This window comes from Tinamus guttatus, unplaced genomic scaffold (assembly GCF_059628265.1).
Source record: "Tinamus guttatus ecotype Peru unplaced genomic scaffold, ASM5962826v1 Tinamus_guttatus_pri_ptg000125l, whole genome shotgun sequence".
NCBI classification, from domain to species: Eukaryota; Metazoa; Chordata; class Aves; order Tinamiformes; family Tinamidae; genus Tinamus; species Tinamus guttatus.
The window spans coordinates 1,887,837-1,906,296 of record NW_028288659.1 but is presented as its reverse complement, the minus strand read 5'-3'; the positions used below and the strand labels follow the sequence as shown (position 1 = coordinate 1,906,296).

Genomic DNA, 18,460 nt, shown 5'->3' with positions numbered 1-18,460 from the left:
CCCTATCTCCAGACTTTTTAAAAAGACACCTGAGAGGATGCTCTGTCAGGAGCTAACATAATAGCTTCTCTTCCCTGTGCTCTGAGCATGAGAAACAACTAGCTGGTATGTAACAAACATTTCTTGCATGTGGTTTTGAGGCCTTCTGTAAAGCAACAGATTTTCTTCTGAGCTATGGCAGCCCAGGTTATTCTCTGCTTCTTCTGAAGGGTGAGAGAAGAATGTTATCAAAAGACATGTGCTGGAAGCCCAAAGTGCTGTCCTCAGAGTGAAAACTGAGCTTGGCTTTAATTTTAGGGCTCAAGAGTCACCAGAGGAGCAGCTGTTTTGAAACTCTATCACCTCTGTCCCTGCAACTCAACTCATGGCTCCCCATTCCTGGGAGCTGAGAAATTCCTCTGCTTGCTATTTGTGTCCCCCCTCTGGAACATATAGTAAAAACCTCCTGCTTGGGGCTTTTCTTGATGATGACAGCAGTGAGTATGTGGCACCATCATTCCCAGCCCTGGCAGAGAGCTCTTGAGAAAGGTCAGTGGGCTCTATGAAAAATGCTTGCTTTCACTTCCCAGCTTGGAGTCACCTGATCCTGGTTTTCAAAGATGCTGAAAATTAGGATCTGAGAAGTAACAAGTTAGGTTCCTTCTTCTCCCCTTAAACTCATCTGTACAGCTTGTTGTACAATTGTACAGTGATTTGTATGGAAATGTACAGGAAAGTGAGGCCACACACAAGGAGCACAAACCTCTTTTCTGAATCTGAACCCTAAGCGTGACAAAATTGCCCAGCCTGGTGACACCACAAACCGAGTGGCTCCTCTGTATCAAGGAGCCCCAAGGAAGCAGCACTCCAGTCTGGTGCCATGGCAAGCTGCACAGCGGGAGGGTTGCAGCCCTGCTGACTTGACTCCCTGGATTGCAACTGGAGCAGGATGGAGTCTTGGCATCTCCGAGGCAAATCGGCTGCACACAACCCAGGAATGTGCGATGCTGAGGAAGATAAACTTGTCACGGAGGGTCTGAGCCGGGGAAGAATGGCAACATTGTGCTGCAAGCTGGAAACTCCTTAAGCCCAGTTTATAGTACTCCTCTGTCTCCACACAGCAGTCGTGGCCCTTCCCCTTCCTTTGCCAGCTCCCCTGCCTGGGTGGCATACAGCAGTGAGCAGCTGGACTTCGCTCCAGTGTCTCCCGTGCTGGGCATTTGTGGGAATCCATCAAGACAAGTTAGCAACAAATATCCCCTGTCCCTGAGAGCAGTGACACGTCATGGGGGTGAAGGAGAGAGGAAGAGACCTGGGCAAGAAAAAAGTAGCAGAAATAGCTTTAGCTTTCATCCTGGTAAGGAAAAGATGCTCCCTTTAGGGAAGGTTTGGGGCTTGTTTGATGTAAGGATGATGTTTGGGATCAACACTCTGGTTTAGTGCAGCACCTATTCAAGCTCTGTTTGCAAAGAGATGCAATTCTTGAGTTCAGACTGGTCACATCACAGTTTTATCTCAGGAGGGTAGCGAGCAGGACTCCCTTCGCTATGCCTTCCAGAGCAAGGGAAATCCTGACACTGAGCATATGAAGAGCACACTGCATTTTCCGAGGCAAAAAAAATTGTATTACCAATTTCATCTCCTTAAACTGAAAGAGGAAAACTGAAACCTTTCCTTCTTTGGCCGGACTAACTGCAGGCTCACACTGTTAATTATTCATGTGTGTGAGGAATATAGCTCTCCCTTCAAACAAAGCCCAGCTTTATGGCCTGTGGTGGGCAAACTGCCTCCACTTAATTAAAACACTTAATCCCCAGCTCAGAAGAAATTTCAGTGAGTGGTTAAGAGGACAGCAAGCAGCTCCATACAAGGCTGTGCTAGTGGAACCATCTCCTCGATGGCCCTGGTGCACTCACCACGAGGTGAACACCTATGTTCACACTCAGGGTCACCCTGCTGACCCTCCGGGGCTGGGCACATTGGCTCTCTGCTACATTGCCAGCTTCTTCAGAGATACACACATAGAATCATAGAATTGTCATGGCTGGAAAAGACCTCCAAGATCATCAAGTCCAACTGCAAACCCTTCAACACCATGCCTGCTAAACCATGTCCCTAAGTGACTCATCTACATGATTCTTGAACACTGCCAGGGACAGTGACTCCACTCCAGTGACTTCTTTGGGCAGCCTGTTCCAATGCTTCACCCCACCTGTTGTACTTCTAACTCAGGTGAAAGCTCTTGACACCAGACCTGGCAGATTTCAAGACCAAAATGTCCTTTAGAAATCAGCAAGGCAGTTCAGAGATAACAGGCAAAGCCAAGCAGATGCCACACAGAGCCCCGGACACTCGGCGCCGTGGGAGAGCGGAGCAGTAAACACAGCGCGTCACCCGCGCACAGCAGCAGTGCTGACCGTGACCTGCCGCTGGCTCCCGGCCAGCAGCGGCCTGTCTGACAGCAGAGCTCTCCGTGCACGCTGCCGCCAGGCCCTGCAGCTGGACGAGGCTGCCTGGCTCCAGCTGGGACCAGCAGCCCCAAGCGCTGATGCAGCAGGACAGATTAATGGTCCGTCCAGGCTGGTTTGGGGCACTGCATAGTAACCGGCGTTGGCTGCTTCCAGGAAAGCTTTAGCTTACGCCAAGGGGAGCAGCAGTGCTCATGGCGATGGCTGGAGGGAGATGCTTCCCCTTCGCCAGCCGTGACCCTCTCCTGTGCTGAGCTCTGGGACTAGGCCTTACTCCCTTGACAGGGGAGCCAAGGGGCCTGTTCTCATTTGTGCAGGTCCCAAATCACCTTGAGGAATTTATGGAGCTGACCCCATTAGCCAAATGCCCCCTGGCTGGTGTTCCTCTCATTATCAGCAGTCTGCATTGCTCCCTTATCTGAAGAGGAACAGTGAGATAAGGGGAGAGAGGAGGAAAGAATAAATGAGGCATGAAGGAAACAAAGGGAACGTTTGCCCCAGTTTTCAAGGGTCACCAGAGATGGTCTCTGCTCATCAGAAGTGTCACTGAAGTGAAGAAACCTCTGTGTGCGATGTGCAGGGGTTGGATAACAAGCAAATACCAGCGCACTGCATGTTGAGTTCTTGGTCTGACACATTCCCAGACCTGAATAAACTTCACCTTTAAGGGTTACTGACCTGCCCGCTCGCTGGAAATTGAGAGTGGATGCTTGGTGCCTAGATGGCTGGAGGAGAAACCAAATTATCAGGAATCTGGACATTCCTGTCCTCCTAGGTGACTACTTGGGTCTGTAAGTGCCATTAAACTGGGAGGGGGTGATAGGGAATGGACTTCCAGGGAAGCAAATGTATTTGCAGGCAGAGGTCTCACCCTTCTATCTCTCCACAAGGGTCTCTAACTACAACCCTTCATGTGAAATGTTGAAGAAAGGTACCAACCTCTGGCATCCATGGAACAGGCTTGTCCACAGCTGCATAATTTGATTTATTCCTCCCACCTCTCTGCTGCTCTTGGTTCTGAAACACAAGTAAAGGAAAGTCAAAGTAACCTGATAAATGACTGAACACTGACACTACATAAGAGGGCTTAAATGTGGCCACAAGAACAAGTGAGAAAATAGCAAGTTCCTATATTCTTTTCAAAGGAGAGGCTGGCCCTCACAGACATAGTGGGGTGGAAATGCTCCCTGCATTTGAGCGAGCAAATTTCCATGATGGTACAGCAAGAAGAAAGAACACTAGGACTTGCTTAGCACAGAGCTAAAAGCTAGATCCCTTTTTAAAAAGATCCAGGCAACAATTCTTTCAACACTTCCTTCAGGTAACAGTGCTGAGATGGCCTTCAGAAGAAACCTACACACTTTCTCCTAATCTTTTATTTCTGTCTCCATCTTGCTTAGTGCTCCCTTCCTGTGCCACATCCGCAGGCATCCTCAGCGCACCACTGGAGCTGGTCACGGCCAACACAGCGTCATCGCCTACAGCAGCATCTTTGTACGCTCATATTGCTGTGACTCAGCGCAGAGTTTGTGCTCCTGCTCTCTTTTTTTGGTGTGTGTGAGGAGAGAACTGTCTGTGGGGGCCCCAACACCAGAAAGAGATGTGTTCCCTTCCAAACATTCTGAAGACATCCCAAGTCTCCTCACCTGCTGTCCCAGCTTCTGAGGATAGTAAAACTGGAGGCTCGGGTCCCCAGCTGGGACATTCCTGTCTGCCAGAGCCTTAGCCAGTTCCGCCAGCTCCATATCCTGCACAGAGAAACAGAGAGAGATGTCAGAGTACATGCTAAAAGAAGAAGCTGCAGCACTTACCAGAATAAACTGGTGTTTTGAGAGGCTGAGAAACCTCTAATGCCCTGGAATTGCCCAGCAGAGACCAGGAGTTGTTTATTTGCAGTGGGCTGACTGACACAGAGGGAGAAAAGGAAATGGTCTTTGCCTTCCTCAAAAAAAAAAAATCTTCCCTTGCTCTTATTAATTTGTTATGTTACAGATTCATCATAGCTATAAAACACATTTCAAAGATGCTACTGGTTACACTCAAGACCAATTTTAAACTAATAATATGGAAGGGAAAAAAGCATGAGACAATAGCCAGATTCCTAATTTGTCTAACCATCAAAAGAATATTATTCTGAATATGCACCAATTGCAAAATAAAAGCTTTCAGTATTCCTGTCTTGAGGGAAATACTGAATATCTGCAAAGACAGCACCTGATGGGCTATTGAGCTATAAAACTAAAGTATGAGCAGTGAGGTAGTTAAGGACATCAGTACTCAGGCGAAGGCAGCTTCCAGGGTCAAATGCAGCTTTCTTTCCACCCTGTCCCTTCTCGATCCACTCTATGCAGCAGCCATTCTGAGTTTCCTGCTGCAACTCCCTTGGCCAACTTGGGTTTCTGAGGGACAAAGGCAAGTAGGCACAATGTATTTGTAGCTCTCAGTAACGCTGTCTAAATCACTAGTGAGAGAGCCTAGCAAACAATGTGGTTTTCAGGTCTGCTAAACATATTGGCGAGGAGTCAGCAGCTACCCAACCTGACAGCAGTTCAGTGCCGTGTCCACACTACACGCTAGCTCAACTCTGAAGAGCGTAAGTACTAAAAGGTCCTCTCCCAGGCTGGTGGGGGGCCTGCTAAGTATGTACCAGGGAGCGAGGCTGAGCTCTTTGCATGTTTTCTTTAAAAATAGAGATTTAGGTGACAAGGATGATGGCAACTTCATGGGAAAGTGCAGAGCCCTCTGCACTGCTCTTGTTGCAAAAGGTAACAGGGACACGCTCTGAATAGGCAGCAGGGACTACTGTTGAGGAAACTTCCACTCTTTGAGCCAACATACCCATCTTTATTGGGACCTGTCCCAACCCTGCAGCATGGGAAAGGCATTACAGCTAACGATAAGCAAGCTCCATCAACTGCCCTTATAAGCTACGTGATTTAGATCAGCTCCAAAGCATCCCTGAGCTATGCTAAGGTCAAGGCAAACCCAAAACGAGCCCGGGAACTAGAAGCCACGAGTGGCCCCTTGAGAGATTCCTCTCCCCAGCTGTGCTGAGCTCTAGATCTATTGGCCCTAGAGATACGGTTGTGAAACTCTGCCTCAGCTTGCTCACAAATCCAGGTGATGCAGTTTGTGACAATTAATGAAAAGAAAGTGCAAGAAATATAGAAAATGTGAAAGCAGATAGTCACAGACAAGGGTCAGAGGCAATTAGGGCATCCTGCTCCCCTGAGGCTAGTGGCCATCTAGGTGATTGTTTTTGACTCAAACCCTATCAGATGCTGTTTAGCAATGAATTTGTGATCTAAGTCACCCCACTCCCAGACCTCAAGCTGTGTGCTAGTCTATGACTAAAAATATCAACACCGATATTTAATTTATGCTTTTTTTTTTTTTTTTTAAACTCACTCTGGGTAAGTAACCTACCATTTAATGCAGCCTGAGCAAGGCTCATGGTTCTGATATTAACTGACTGTCATAAGAAAGAAGAAGAAATTGCTCTATCATCATATAAAATAATAGGTCACTGTCAGGTTTCTGCCTCACTGGGGATGGGGAGGCATAGACTACTGTTTCTGAACATCCTGCAGCTAGACTTGCAGTTTGATTTGCAATGGGGCCGGAACAGTCTTTTTGGTTCATGTGAAATTCAGTATGTGCTTCTTCGAAGGCTCATCTTACCAGTGAGTAAAGGGAGCAGGCTTTTCTTCAGAGGAGAGAGTAAGAGTGGGATGAGTTAGACTAGAGAGGAAGCAAGTAAAACAGGAATGCAAAAAAATAAATGCTGGGGCTGTATTCATGAAGATGATGATGTTATTTTAACTGTGAGTTCCTTCCCCAAGACTCACTGAAGAGAAAAGGACTCCAAGTGGTTTTTTTGTGCAGAGGTGAGAGATTATTTGTTTTTGCTTTTAAACTCTGAACTTCACTGGCCTTTGGAACAAACCCATAATGAAATTCCCAGAATTAGTCTCTACTGAAAAGGCTCTTGGCCAGTGCAGACTGCTGGTTTGGTCCACTGTGGCGATTTCCTGGGCTTGTCTGTGTTTAAGTTCCTAAGCACAACGGGCACGAAGCCCGACGCAAAACAAATGCAGAAGCCTGGCTGGATGCAAATGCCAATGGCTGACATTTTGCTGACCCTTGGAAAAGAGAAAAAAGGGGTGTAATTGTCTGTATTGTACAAATATTTACCCAATACCTATTTACATAAGTCTAACAAGGGAGAGACAAAGCTGCTAGAAATTAATCTGGAGGTAGCAAGTTCTCTGCTTGTTGAATTGTACTTTTTTTGGCAGGTTAGCTCCCTGACACGGTAAGAAAGGAATTTCAGAAAATAACAGGGTGAACACTCCCCTTAGAAGGAATTCTTGTGTTCCAGGTCCTCGCTGAAAGCCTACCTTTTCCCTGAGGATTTCCACAGGCACTCCTGGGGAAGAAACAGGCTTTCCTAGAAGGCTGCTTAGTAGCAGGAAAGAGGAGCTATGGAAAGATGGAAAAGAGACCAAGCATCCTCCAGGGTCCTCCAGCCGGATGTGCATGGTCAACTACTAGTGGAGGGCACGGTAAGGGTCTCCTCCCCAGCAGAGGCCACAGGATCAACCAGTGCATGGATTACCCCCGGTGAACAGACAGCCTCGGTGCTGGAGGGCACCGAGCTGCGGTACAGACGTCGCTGTCGCCTTAGCAGCTATTTCAGGTGCACGTGAGGACTAAAGCGGTAGCGTCAGGCCAGGCTTGGAGTGGGCAGAAGCTTCAAGAAAATTCGCCCAGACTGTTCCTTAAGCTGCAGACCAGCAGAGCCAGGCTGGGAGCATGACCTGCTGTGGAGATGTGGAGGTTCCTGGAGCCTCCATTGCAAGAGCAATGGCAACAGCTGCCCACTAGACTTCTCTTCCCTGCAAAGAAGCTACAGCTCAAGACCTAATTGCTGACTGTCACCCAACCTCTAGAGGCTCAGCTAAGCAGGAATACAGGAGGGAATATATTAATCTGGTATGATGCCACTGGAAAAAGATGGTAGCTTGCTCTCTGGTTAGAAATTAAGGGGTACAAAAGCTGTAATAAGGGGAAGTAAGATAAAGCTTTTCCTTGCCTTGAGGCTGGTCACAGCCCCGGGGTTTAGTTCCCCTTCCTCCCAGCTATGCTATTTTTACCACCTTCAGGATAAAAATTAGCTAAGGAAGAAACAGGAACAGCAAATGACGGGGAGGATTTCATCCAACAGCTATTAACTCTGCCAGAAAAACACACCTGAAACTCTGCTCAAGAAAGAAAGAAAAAAAAAAGAAAAAAAAAACACAGAAAGCCACAGGCAGAGCAGACAGTACCCAGGGAGCTATCAGGCCTGTGGGCAGTGACATGACCAGAGCTGCTCTGTTTGCAGATTAGATCCATCAGGCGACCATGCTCTGCCAGCCTCAGATAGCACCTGATGTTTCAATTAGCCTGTGGAGGTACCTGGCCCAATTGTGTAAGAGGGAAATCCCAGACCCCCTCAGGTGATCAGCTTTCCTACTGAAGGATGAGATTTGATTACTCTGCTCGTGTTACTGCTGCTTATGTAGCTGCAAATGCTATTAGTGTCCATATGTTATCCAGCCCTTTGTAATCGTGCTGAATGATTTCCCTTAACAGTTTCTGGAAGCAGCACATCCATAGGCTGGTTTGCGTCTCCTTCTGATCTGAGACGGTCCTCCTCCTCTCTTGTTGTAGCGACAGAGTAAGGAAAAAACTGTCAGGCAAGAGGCAGGAGTTTGTTTTTCATTACTTCCATTGACCACAGACCTTTCAGAATGGTGTTAGGTTTTAACTCTCATCTTGCTGATCTTATTTCCCCTGTATTCTATTCTGGCTGAATTTCTTCAATTTGCTTTCTTCTACAGGGACTCGAAGGCTTTCCCAATAAGATTCCTGGCTGAAGAGGTGCAAGGGGAGTACCCGATACGCTCAAGTACTGCCACTAGGTGCCTTGAAAACAAACCAGTCCCAAAGGGATTGGTGAAAGATTGCTTGAAAGTGGATGTGACACAGGAGCAGAACTCAGGGAAATACTTGCAATCTCATCTGCCTATACACCAACTCTCCTGCCTTGAATATGCACCTCATTGCTAACTCCTGCCTGACTGTAAAATCAGAGGTGTGAGGGAAGGACAATGTGGAAAAGAACACCCAATGCTTTTTGGCCATGGGTGGTAAGTGAAGGTTAGATGAGGTCATGAATCACAGACAGGAGGCCATGGACACTATGAAAGTCATTCAAAGGTAGAACTGAGCCAAAAGAGAGTCTCCCTGGTTACTTATTTAAGTCAATAAAAGCTATAGATGGAAAAAAACCTGTGAACTCCTTGCTCACAGATCAAAATCAGAATAACACTCCTACAGCCAAAGGATTCAAGAAGTTATGAAATCTGCTTCACAGAGGGAATGCTGCAAACCTTTCCACTCTTGGTTAGTGCAGCACTCTGCAAATGTGACTGCCGACCTGCGTCACACATAAACCACAAGTTATAGGGAGTTTCTGCAAATGTGAATTGCTTTATTCTTCAACTTCATTCCCTGTTTGTGAAGTTGAATTGTTTTGCTGTCTGCAAAATTGCAAATTCTAACAAATTATCTAGCAAATTCAAACTGTTGTAAGTATGACAGAGAAAAGGCCAAGTACTGCCCTCAGGAACCAGACAGGAAAACGAAGGTTCATAAAAATCCATGGCACTCATGTGGTCTCACCTTCAGGTTCACGCACCAAATATATCCTGCTGTTATTGCTCTCTAGCTATAGGAAAAGTATTGGTTATAGGGAAAGGAACTGATAAGCAGTGGCTGGGCCACTAACCTGCTTTGTGAAACGTAAAATTCAAATCCTACTGCTGCCACAAAAGTTCTCCACTGCCTTTGCTCAATCATGAAATCCCTCCATGCCTCAAGACTATCTAGCAAACACAGTCTACCCCCTAAGCACTCAGCATGCATAAATACTTGGAGATACAAGGCTGGATTCAAATGACATGGTCATGATGTTAACTGCCAGGTGCATAACCCTTCAAAATTACGGGGCTGAGGTCAAAACCAGCTCCAGAAATGCCTCAGGTTTCAACTTAGCATGTACTAAGCTGACTCCAACCGCTGTTTATCGGCATGTGCTGGGTTCATGAGCTGACCCCAGCATGGAAGAGGTTTCTGTCCCCAGGGCAGCTACATGCAACAGCGGGCCCAGGTGCGCAGGCCCCAGGCCCTGCACCACACGGGTCAGACAGCAGCCCCAGGTCACCACAGCACCTCCTGGCCCTTCTCACCTCTTTGGGCAAGCAGCTTAATCCCTTTTTCTGTCTTCTACACCTGCCCAGATGAGGTACATTAAGGACTCATGAAGGATGAAATTTGGGAGGAGAAAAGAGTAGGTGGGGTGCTTGAATTTTTTAGGGGATTAGGTGGTTGTCAGCATGCTCAGCTCGGAGACAGGAGCACATGAGCCATGAAAAGTCAGCGCTCTCTGGCTTTTTACAGTACTGGAGCTCAGCGATGGGCTTCTCAAAATGACCACAACGCAAGCTGAAAAGGCCTGCAGCAAGTCATACCAAGATTCAAGGGTGTTCAAGTATTTCATATCACAGCTATACTTACTGAGCCAGGCTTTTGACTTGCCTGATTTACTGACATTTACTGATGAGAGATCAAGATGTTGGGCTTGGTTGAGGTACTTGTCAAGCTGCCAGTTTTTCTAAGCAAGTCAGGAGGGCACAAAATCAAGTGTGTGAGTTTTTTTTTTTTTTTTTTTTCTTGCTGCTTTTAAGATCAGAGAAAGTCATTTGCTACTTTGTGGGCTCCAGTTTCTACTTTCTTTCTTTTTTTCTCTCTCTCCTTTTTTTTTTTTTTTTTTTTTTGGTAAATGGTAACATCTGACATTATTTTTGGAACAAAATACCTCTAATCCTGGAACATCAACATGAATTTCTACCAATTTACTTCCAGAGACCACATCCTCAGCAGCTGAGTCACACCCTGCAGGCTTTGCATGCAGTCTGCTTTTTCACAGAAATAACAATAATTTTAAAAATTCCTATCGGGCCCTCCAGGTGACTGGCATGAAAAGCTGCTGTTCCACCCCGGGGGTGATCAGCAAGAGTGATATTCCTGGCACTCTCCCCTTCCCTGCAGTCGCCAGTGCAACCATGCCCTGAGAGGCAGGGCAGGCACCACAGACCTGTTCTACCACAGCAACAAGTCAATTAAAGCTAATGTTGGTCTCCACACATCACCAACTCGCTGAAGCAAATTGTATGCACTGCACTGGGGCAGATTTGAGGTACTTCCTACCCGTTTTGATACATATGTATGGCATCATGAATAACTCCAGTAATGACCTATTACAGAAAGAAATATGTTTGTAAATGTTTTCTGCCATCAACTTAACTGTGGTTTTGGTGTTCATTATTTCTGAATGAATGCAGTGGACGAGAGGCAACTTATGTAAGAGACTTCCTTACCCTGAGTAGAGGAAGGTACCTGCAAAAATAAAGAAAATGGCAATTTATGCTGTTCAGAAGACTTTGCCATCTGTTTTTCTATTTGCCACAAGACTGTGCACAAGAAAGTTCAATGGGGTCATTCATGCAGCAGTCAAACCAAAAAACCTTCAACTGATCCAAACACTCTTAAGACCGATCAAAGTACTTTCCAACAGAATTTTTACACAGGAGCTGTCTAGGATGTGAAGTTGAACACGGACTGTGCAAGAAACCTGCAACTCAGTGTTTGTTATTTCGTTACAGAGCAGAGTGCATTTTTTATTTTTTTGAATTTTGAATAAGAATTTTAATATAGACTCATTTTAATGAAGCTTGCAGCTTGTATGTAGATGCAGTTGTCCCAAAATACCCGCTGCATCTTCACTTACATTTCAGATACATGTTTTGCTGCAGGAAAAAACGTCCATTGCTTTCATGAAATAAAACCTTTTTTTTTTCTCATAATTTGGCTACTTGCCATTTATGTTTGCCATTTTGCCCTAACTGCTGCAGCTATTGTTTTCCTGAAATCACCCCAGAGGCAGTAATTCACTCCTCAGAGATAATGTTTCATGGATTCTGTGAGCACTGCAACACAAATTTTACCCTATACAACCAGTTTCAGGAATGACTAGGGGAGGTCTAGGGACAAGATTAAAGGAAGAGAAGGATTAAGATAAAGAATAGACTGAGCAAACATCTATCAGAAATGGTGCAGGTAGAGCTGACCCTGCCTCAAGGAAGAAACGTTTTGAAATGGCGCTCTTGAAGGTCATCCCAGACACATCCTAGGATGCGATTAAACTATTTTTATTTGCCTGTGTTATTATCAGTTATTAAAAAAAAACTCATATTGCCAAGGCTCTGCACAGGACACCCTGCCCTGACACAGAAGAAAGCTCTGAAGGCAGAAACATATCTAAACAATAGAGTACTTACCTGAGTGCTAAGCTAAGGAAGAAAGAAAAGCAGGTGTACTGATGAATATCAGAGAAATAGCCCAATAAATTAAAACCGGACTTGTTTCCATGACTCAAAGGGAGAGAACTGCACCTCTGTAACCTGAAGCTGTAAAAATAAAGTGACCCAGAGACAGAGCTGACATGGACTGCAAAATGCTCATAAGAGCCCTCAAAAACATCTGCTACAAACATTATAGCATGAAACCTGGGTCACTGGTGCTAAAGAATGCTCCCTGCAACCATCCAGAGCAGGAGAGTACTCAGACACCAGCAGATCAGAAAACATCCCATTACACAAAATGGAAACAATTTTACAGGAAAGTTATGGGACAGGAGAAAAAATGAGAATACAATTAGAAGGACAAGAAGTATAAGACAGAGTGTGACTCTTTCTGAAATAAGTAATCACTCTATCCTCATACTAACAGGACACAGATCATTTTAAATAATAAAAAAATGTTGGTGAAGTGGTTAGGATGGGGCTTTTGTAGTGTTTTATATGTACATCAATTTAAAGACTGTCTGATGCTTGAATTTTGAGTCAATTGAAGCCCTTTTATTTTAACGTTAATGGGTTTTAGATAAAGCTCCAGAACATCTCCAAAAATTTCAGGATCTTGGATGTAATCCTTATGTGCAGGTGCACTCACTTGATTCTAATCCCAAATTTAAAACTGCAGTTTCTGATGTAGCCTTATATTTTATCAAACATTGGGTAAAATGGCAGTAAAAAAGGCAACAGGAATTTCAGGTTATGCTTAAAGAACATCTGAAATCTCTCGTCAGATGCTGACAGCTCCAAATCCAAGCCCAAAGCTTCGTTTAGCCTCAAAGCCTAAATGTCAGTCTTTGCAAAGGAGCTGAACCCTGCTCCATAACACAGTCAGTGAACTTAGAACTTATTTGGTCCTCTTGCTATTTACTCTGAATCATCAAACACTGACTACTAGTCAGAGTAGGCAAATCTGCAAGATGGACTAATGGATTAATGCGCTATGGCAAATCCTTTATAGCTATGCGCTGTATCTTAAAACCTAATCAACACTTAGGGACAAGAACACCCTCAAGCTCATCCAGGACACATCATCAGATTTTACACAGCCAAAACAAGCCGCCAATCCTCCCCCTTCAGGCATCCTGCCTCTGAGAGAGCATTAACTGTCTAACGGGAAGGGCCACAAAGAAGACATTTATTTCTTGGCCTCAAATATTTCTTTATTTACACAGCATGGGTTGCTATGGGGAAGAATCGTGCTTGTATAAAATAAACTCTCTTACTCAATGACATAAGAATTCCAAAATACCAACTTTTAAATATTGTTGCTCCTCGTCTCGGACAAAATTCCATGAAATATTCTGCTCTGAGTCTCAACCCAGCCTGCAGAACACACTGGGTAAAAATCACTAAGAAAATGGAAAGCAAGAGGAGTTCACAAAAACAACTCTTATTACGGTAGGAACAAACCTAGAGTGATTCACAAGTCGGTTTGCAACTACTTCAAGGAGCCCGGACTGCAGAGGCCAGCCAAATGCTGCTGGAGTGCCCGTATGCTCTGCAATCAGGCACACCTGATGGCTCCCAGGGGTGATCCTTCACCTCGGGGACACTGCCGAATTAGTCACCTCGGAGCTGGGCCACTGTGTATTAGAAAACTGTCCTGCGTCAGTGGAACATTTAACCATATTGCAGCTTTCTACATGAGCAATAAAACTGCCTCGCCAGCTGCTTAAGGTGGCTGATCGTAAAATTATCATTTTCTTTTGGTCATCTTGTTATTTTCCACAAGACAAGGAGGAGGGATTCCTATTGCCCAACACTAGCCCAGCAAGTGCCTAAATGAACTTAAGGACAAGTGAAACCATGCCCAGTCTGTCTCTTTATATAATGCAGTGCAGGAAATTTGCACAGTAATTCCTGTACTGGTTCCAGAATAAATATCCAATGAAAATGCCATTTGACATTAAGTGTTTACATCCTGACTCAAGGTTTCATCCAAATTCTGCTTTCAGTCTCTCTGTCAAGTTGTACTGATCTTTTCCATGGCTTATTTGATGCGATTCCTATTGAGCTCTGCTGATCCTCATTGACTCCATTCCCTTCCCATGACAGTTTGAGTATACTGTCTTACACAACTTACGTATCTATGTTAAAATGTTCTTTTTTTCTGGTGTGTTCTCTCACAACTGAAAGTGAGTGAAGGCTGATGGCTTCTTCACTACATCTTGACAAAGGACCCACTTTTTAATCATCCTTCTTCTACATGTCTCTGACTTAACCCACAAATCTCCAGGTTATACAATTGGGAGAGATGGAAGAGGATCAGACAGTGCTCTGGCAACCTGAAACAGCAGGATACACTTTACATGCTACCTATTGCTCCACAAAAACAAACAAACAAACAAACAAACAAACAACAAAAAAAAAAACTACATCTGCTGGATAGAGATAAAGATTGTATGTACCTCTGACCTTCCACTTTCCACAAGTAGCCTGTGGTAGTCCACTCTTGATTATTCTTTTGATCTGCTTTTTCAGCATGCTAATATAGAAGCAAAAAACTGTTGAGGTTAAAAGAGACCTCTCAACTTGCCTGCTCAAAACATGGTCAACTTGAGAAGTTTGCCGAGCACCATGTCTAGTTGGGTTCTGGACTCTCATAAAGGATTGAAACTCCACAACCTCTCTGGGCAACCTGTAACAGTGTTTGACTATTTTTAGAGTAAATTAGAGTTTTCTTCTGTTCAGATGAAATTTTCTATGTTGTAGTTTGTGCCCGTTGCCTCTTACCTTGTCACTAGGGACCACTGAAAAGACTATGGCTCCATCTTCTTTACTCCCCCAACACGTATTTACACACATTGATAAGCTCTACCCTGAGCCATCTCTTCTCCAGGCTAAACTGTCCCAGCTCTCTGATTCTTTCCTCATGAGAGATGCTTCTGTCCCTTAGTTATCTTTATGGTCTTTCACTGCCTTTGCTTGAGTAGGTCAGTGCCTCTTGTACTAGGGAGTCCAAACTCTTCCTAACAGCCCAGGGTGCTGTTGGCTGCCTTTCCTGCAAGGGCACGCTGCAGGCTCATGTTGAACTTGTTGTCTGCCAGGATTCCCAAGTCCTTTTCTGCAAAGTTGCTTTCCAATCAGTCAGACAGCCTCCAGCATGTATCAGTGCATGAGCTATTCCTCCCAGTGGGGAAGGAACTTTGCACTTTCCTTGGCTGCGTTTCAGATGGCTTCTGTTAGCTCATTTCTCCAGCCTGTTGAGGTTCCTCTGAATGGCAGCACAACCTCCAGTGTATCTGCCATTCCTCACCATTTTGTATTGTTTGCAAATTTGCTAGGGTGCCCTCTGTCAATTAATGACTGCTAGGCCATCGAGGAAGATGCTAAACAGTATTGGTCACAGTATCATCCCCTGAGACTGGCCTCTATCTGGAGCTCACACCATTTGACATTTTCTTTCCTTCAGTCCTCAGGAACCTCCCTGATTGCCACAACCTTTCAAAAATAATCAGAAGTGGTGTCACAGTGCCTTTGGCCAACTTCCTCAACATTTGAGAGTGCACTCCATCAGGTCTCATGAACCTGTGCGTGTCCAAATTGTTTAAATGTTCCCAAACCTGAACCCCCTCCACCAAGGGCAAGTCTTCCTCGTGCCAGACTTTCCCACTGGTCTCAGGGAACTGCAATTCCTGAAGACCAGCTCTACCAGTAAAGGCTGGGATGAAGGCAGCGGAATACCTTGGCTTTGCTGCGTCCCCTGCTACCAGGTCCCCTGCTGTATGCTGCAGCAGGCCCACATTTTCCCTCATCTTCCTTTCCCTGCTGGTATACCACTGATAATACCATTCATGTTCCTCACCAGATTCAACTCTAGGTGGACATTGGCTTTCCTAACCTCATGCCTGCATGCTCAGAGACTGTCTCTATATTCCTTCTGGATCACATGACTCTGCTTCCATCTCTTGTATGCTTCTTGTTATGCTCATGTTTCGCCAGGAACTGCTTGCTTGTACATGTTGCTCTACTTCCTGCCCACGGCAATGGATTATTCTTGAGCTTGGAGAAGGCAATGCTTGAAAACAAAATCAACCAGCTCTCCTGAACCCCTCTTCCCTACCGGACTGTATCCTGGGGGATTCTTCCAAGCAGATCCACAAACAGGCCAAAATCTGCTCTCCTGAACCCTAGGGTTATGATCCTGCTATTTGCCATCTTCCAAGTTAACTCAGGTCTGTTCACCACGCCAGGCAAAGAGCATTTGTGAGAGTGGGTTTAAGCCAGCACAGTATGCCGATAACTCTGAACCCCAACAGTTTACAGCTTACAGGCAGAATTATCAAAAGTACTTAAGCACCCTCAAAGCAGAAGTCTCACTGGAAAATGTTAGGATTTGTGCCAATATATGTGCCTTTTGGAAGCCCATCCTAAAATGGCAATACAGTTAACTGTTTCAGAGTTTCCAAAATCACTTTGTACTTTCTACTATCCCTCTGAGATCAAATACTCTGTCTCCCCTATTCCAACACCCAGCTTCTCCACAGGAAACTTAAATAAAATCTGTTCTCAAGACAATAATATTTTGATATTGAAAAATGAGAATGAGGGGACAAAAGAGCAGGATCAATGATCAAAGGAATAGTGAGAGGTATCTTAAGCTAACTGTATCATTCATATTCTTTGCATACTCAGGAGATTCTCATTTTTCATTCAAGCAAAGCACCCACAGGGTAATATCCAGACTACCGCACCAGCATTTCACAGGATTCAAATTTTGGAGCAGAATGCAAATCCTGTTTGCTGTAGGGTAGGACCTTACCTATTATATTGTGTAATGCTTGTAATTGTCACTCCAAGACACACTGCTCTACTTAGATAACAGATGTCCAAATGATGCAATTGGTTTTTGAGCAGCTGATAGTCTGTGAGCTTATGCATTCATCCTAAATAAAAGCTATACTGTGATGCAATATGCCAGCAGGTAAGCTGAAAAGTTCAAACAGAATGGCCCGCACCTGGTTCATTTCTTTACAGTTGCGCACTTCATCTTGGTGACACTTAAGCCGGAGAAGATCCGGCTTATTGCAAGGAACAGATTCAGCAGTTTCAGAACTGACAAGCCATTCCTAAGTCTTAACCTGGTCAGCTGATGCCATGAGTAGCGACTACACCTGATTTTTACCACTCTTAAGGGTCTGGTCTGCTTGACTGAACTTTTTCATGTTTTCTGCAAGGCTGACTGAAGTCATTCAGAGGTGTTGGTTCTGCACTCTCTTTGCCAGCTCACCACTTAAGATGGAGCTTCTGCCCTGTCTGAGAAGCTGATATATAGGATGAATGAATTTTCATGCATCAAAATGCAACACAGATGAAATATTTAGACAAGCACTGGGAAAAGTAAACCCAGAATGATTGTGAACCATTACTATACCAACATCAGCAGAGATGCGTTAGCCCACCACGTACGTGACTGCATTAGTGCAGCTGGTGATATCTGGCGTGTCCTAGATGCTGGCTTCCTCCCCTTGACTGTTCTTCAGTCACCGTATGGTGGTGAGAATAGCATTTAAGAGACTGCCTGCTTCCCAGGAGTGCAGGAAGACTTGATTGTCTCACTCACTAAAACACTGAAAATGAAAACACCAGAAGCCTAATTCACACGGTCTGCACATTCAGGACTTTATGCAGAACTGTTGCTGGTCATAACTGAAAAGTTTGTCCTCTAGGCATTCTGAGCCGCATTAGCAATAAAAGACACTTAGTAAGATAAAAAAAAATCCCTCATCCAGGAATCTCTGCATCTCTCCAGCTCCAAAGCTGGCAAAATAAGCCTCAAGCAAATCGAATTTTAAATGTTTATAATACTGCATAATTGGGAGATGTCAGAATAATATTCCTATGCATGTTTACACATGATTAAAAGCGTGATTGTCACTAACCAGATCAGAGACACAGCTGTCACAGGACCTTGGCAAAATGAAGTTTCAATTGCTGTAGGTGACCTTTGCAGAGGGATGCCCTTTATAAACACCTCCCATAGTTTTGGTCTATGACGTATGCAAGAAGAGTTTAGTTAGTAACTTCATCCACACCACACACTGTTAAATAATAGTTACAATACACTTTTAAAACACTAACAATTTTCCATTGAACTCTGCAGAATTTTTTAGAGTGCTTCTAAGTTTGAGTCTCATAATTAACCCTTGAAATTGCCTCCTGTTTCTCCATGAAGGCAGAGCTCACTTATGGTAACCACATGGCAAGGGCTCTGTGGGTAAGCTCTTATCACACACCACTACAAACAGCAAGAAACACACCCTAGGCATAACACTATCATGAAGTTAATAGCAAACGGGAAGAAGATGCCAGAAAAGGAAAAAAGAAAGAGGCTTTTCTACCAACGCTGCTATAACAAGCTCACTGCTCAGTCTCTACCATCTCCTCTCCACATTTCCTTTCCCCTTGTCATTTGCTCATTCTCTAGGACTCTTCCAGCCTTTTCCAGTTTTCAGGGAGCATCCAAATCCCCCCAGCATCCTTCCAAAA

General features: G+C 44.8%; 1 protein-coding gene across 1 annotated transcript in view; it reads right to left on the bottom strand.

The window, feature by feature from the left end:
• B4GALNT3 (beta-1,4-N-acetyl-galactosaminyltransferase 3) overlaps positions 1 to 15,726 on the bottom strand; it is a 33,331-nt gene extending 17,605 nt beyond the window's left edge. Inside the window, exons 1-6 of the mRNA XM_088521681.1 lie at positions 15,535 to 15,726; positions 14,380 to 14,456; positions 11,894 to 11,905; positions 10,934 to 10,952; positions 4,094 to 4,195; positions 3,387 to 3,464 (exon numbers count right to left, since the gene is read on the bottom strand). Coding sequence (XP_088377807.1) covers positions 3,387 to 3,464; positions 4,094 to 4,195; positions 10,934 to 10,952; positions 11,894 to 11,905; positions 14,380 to 14,456; positions 15,535 to 15,726 — 480 coding nt within the window. The remainder of the gene's footprint in view (positions 1 to 3,386; positions 3,465 to 4,093; positions 4,196 to 10,933; positions 10,953 to 11,893; positions 11,906 to 14,379; positions 14,457 to 15,534) is intronic.
• Positions 15,727 to 18,460: the final 2,734 nt, after the last annotated feature.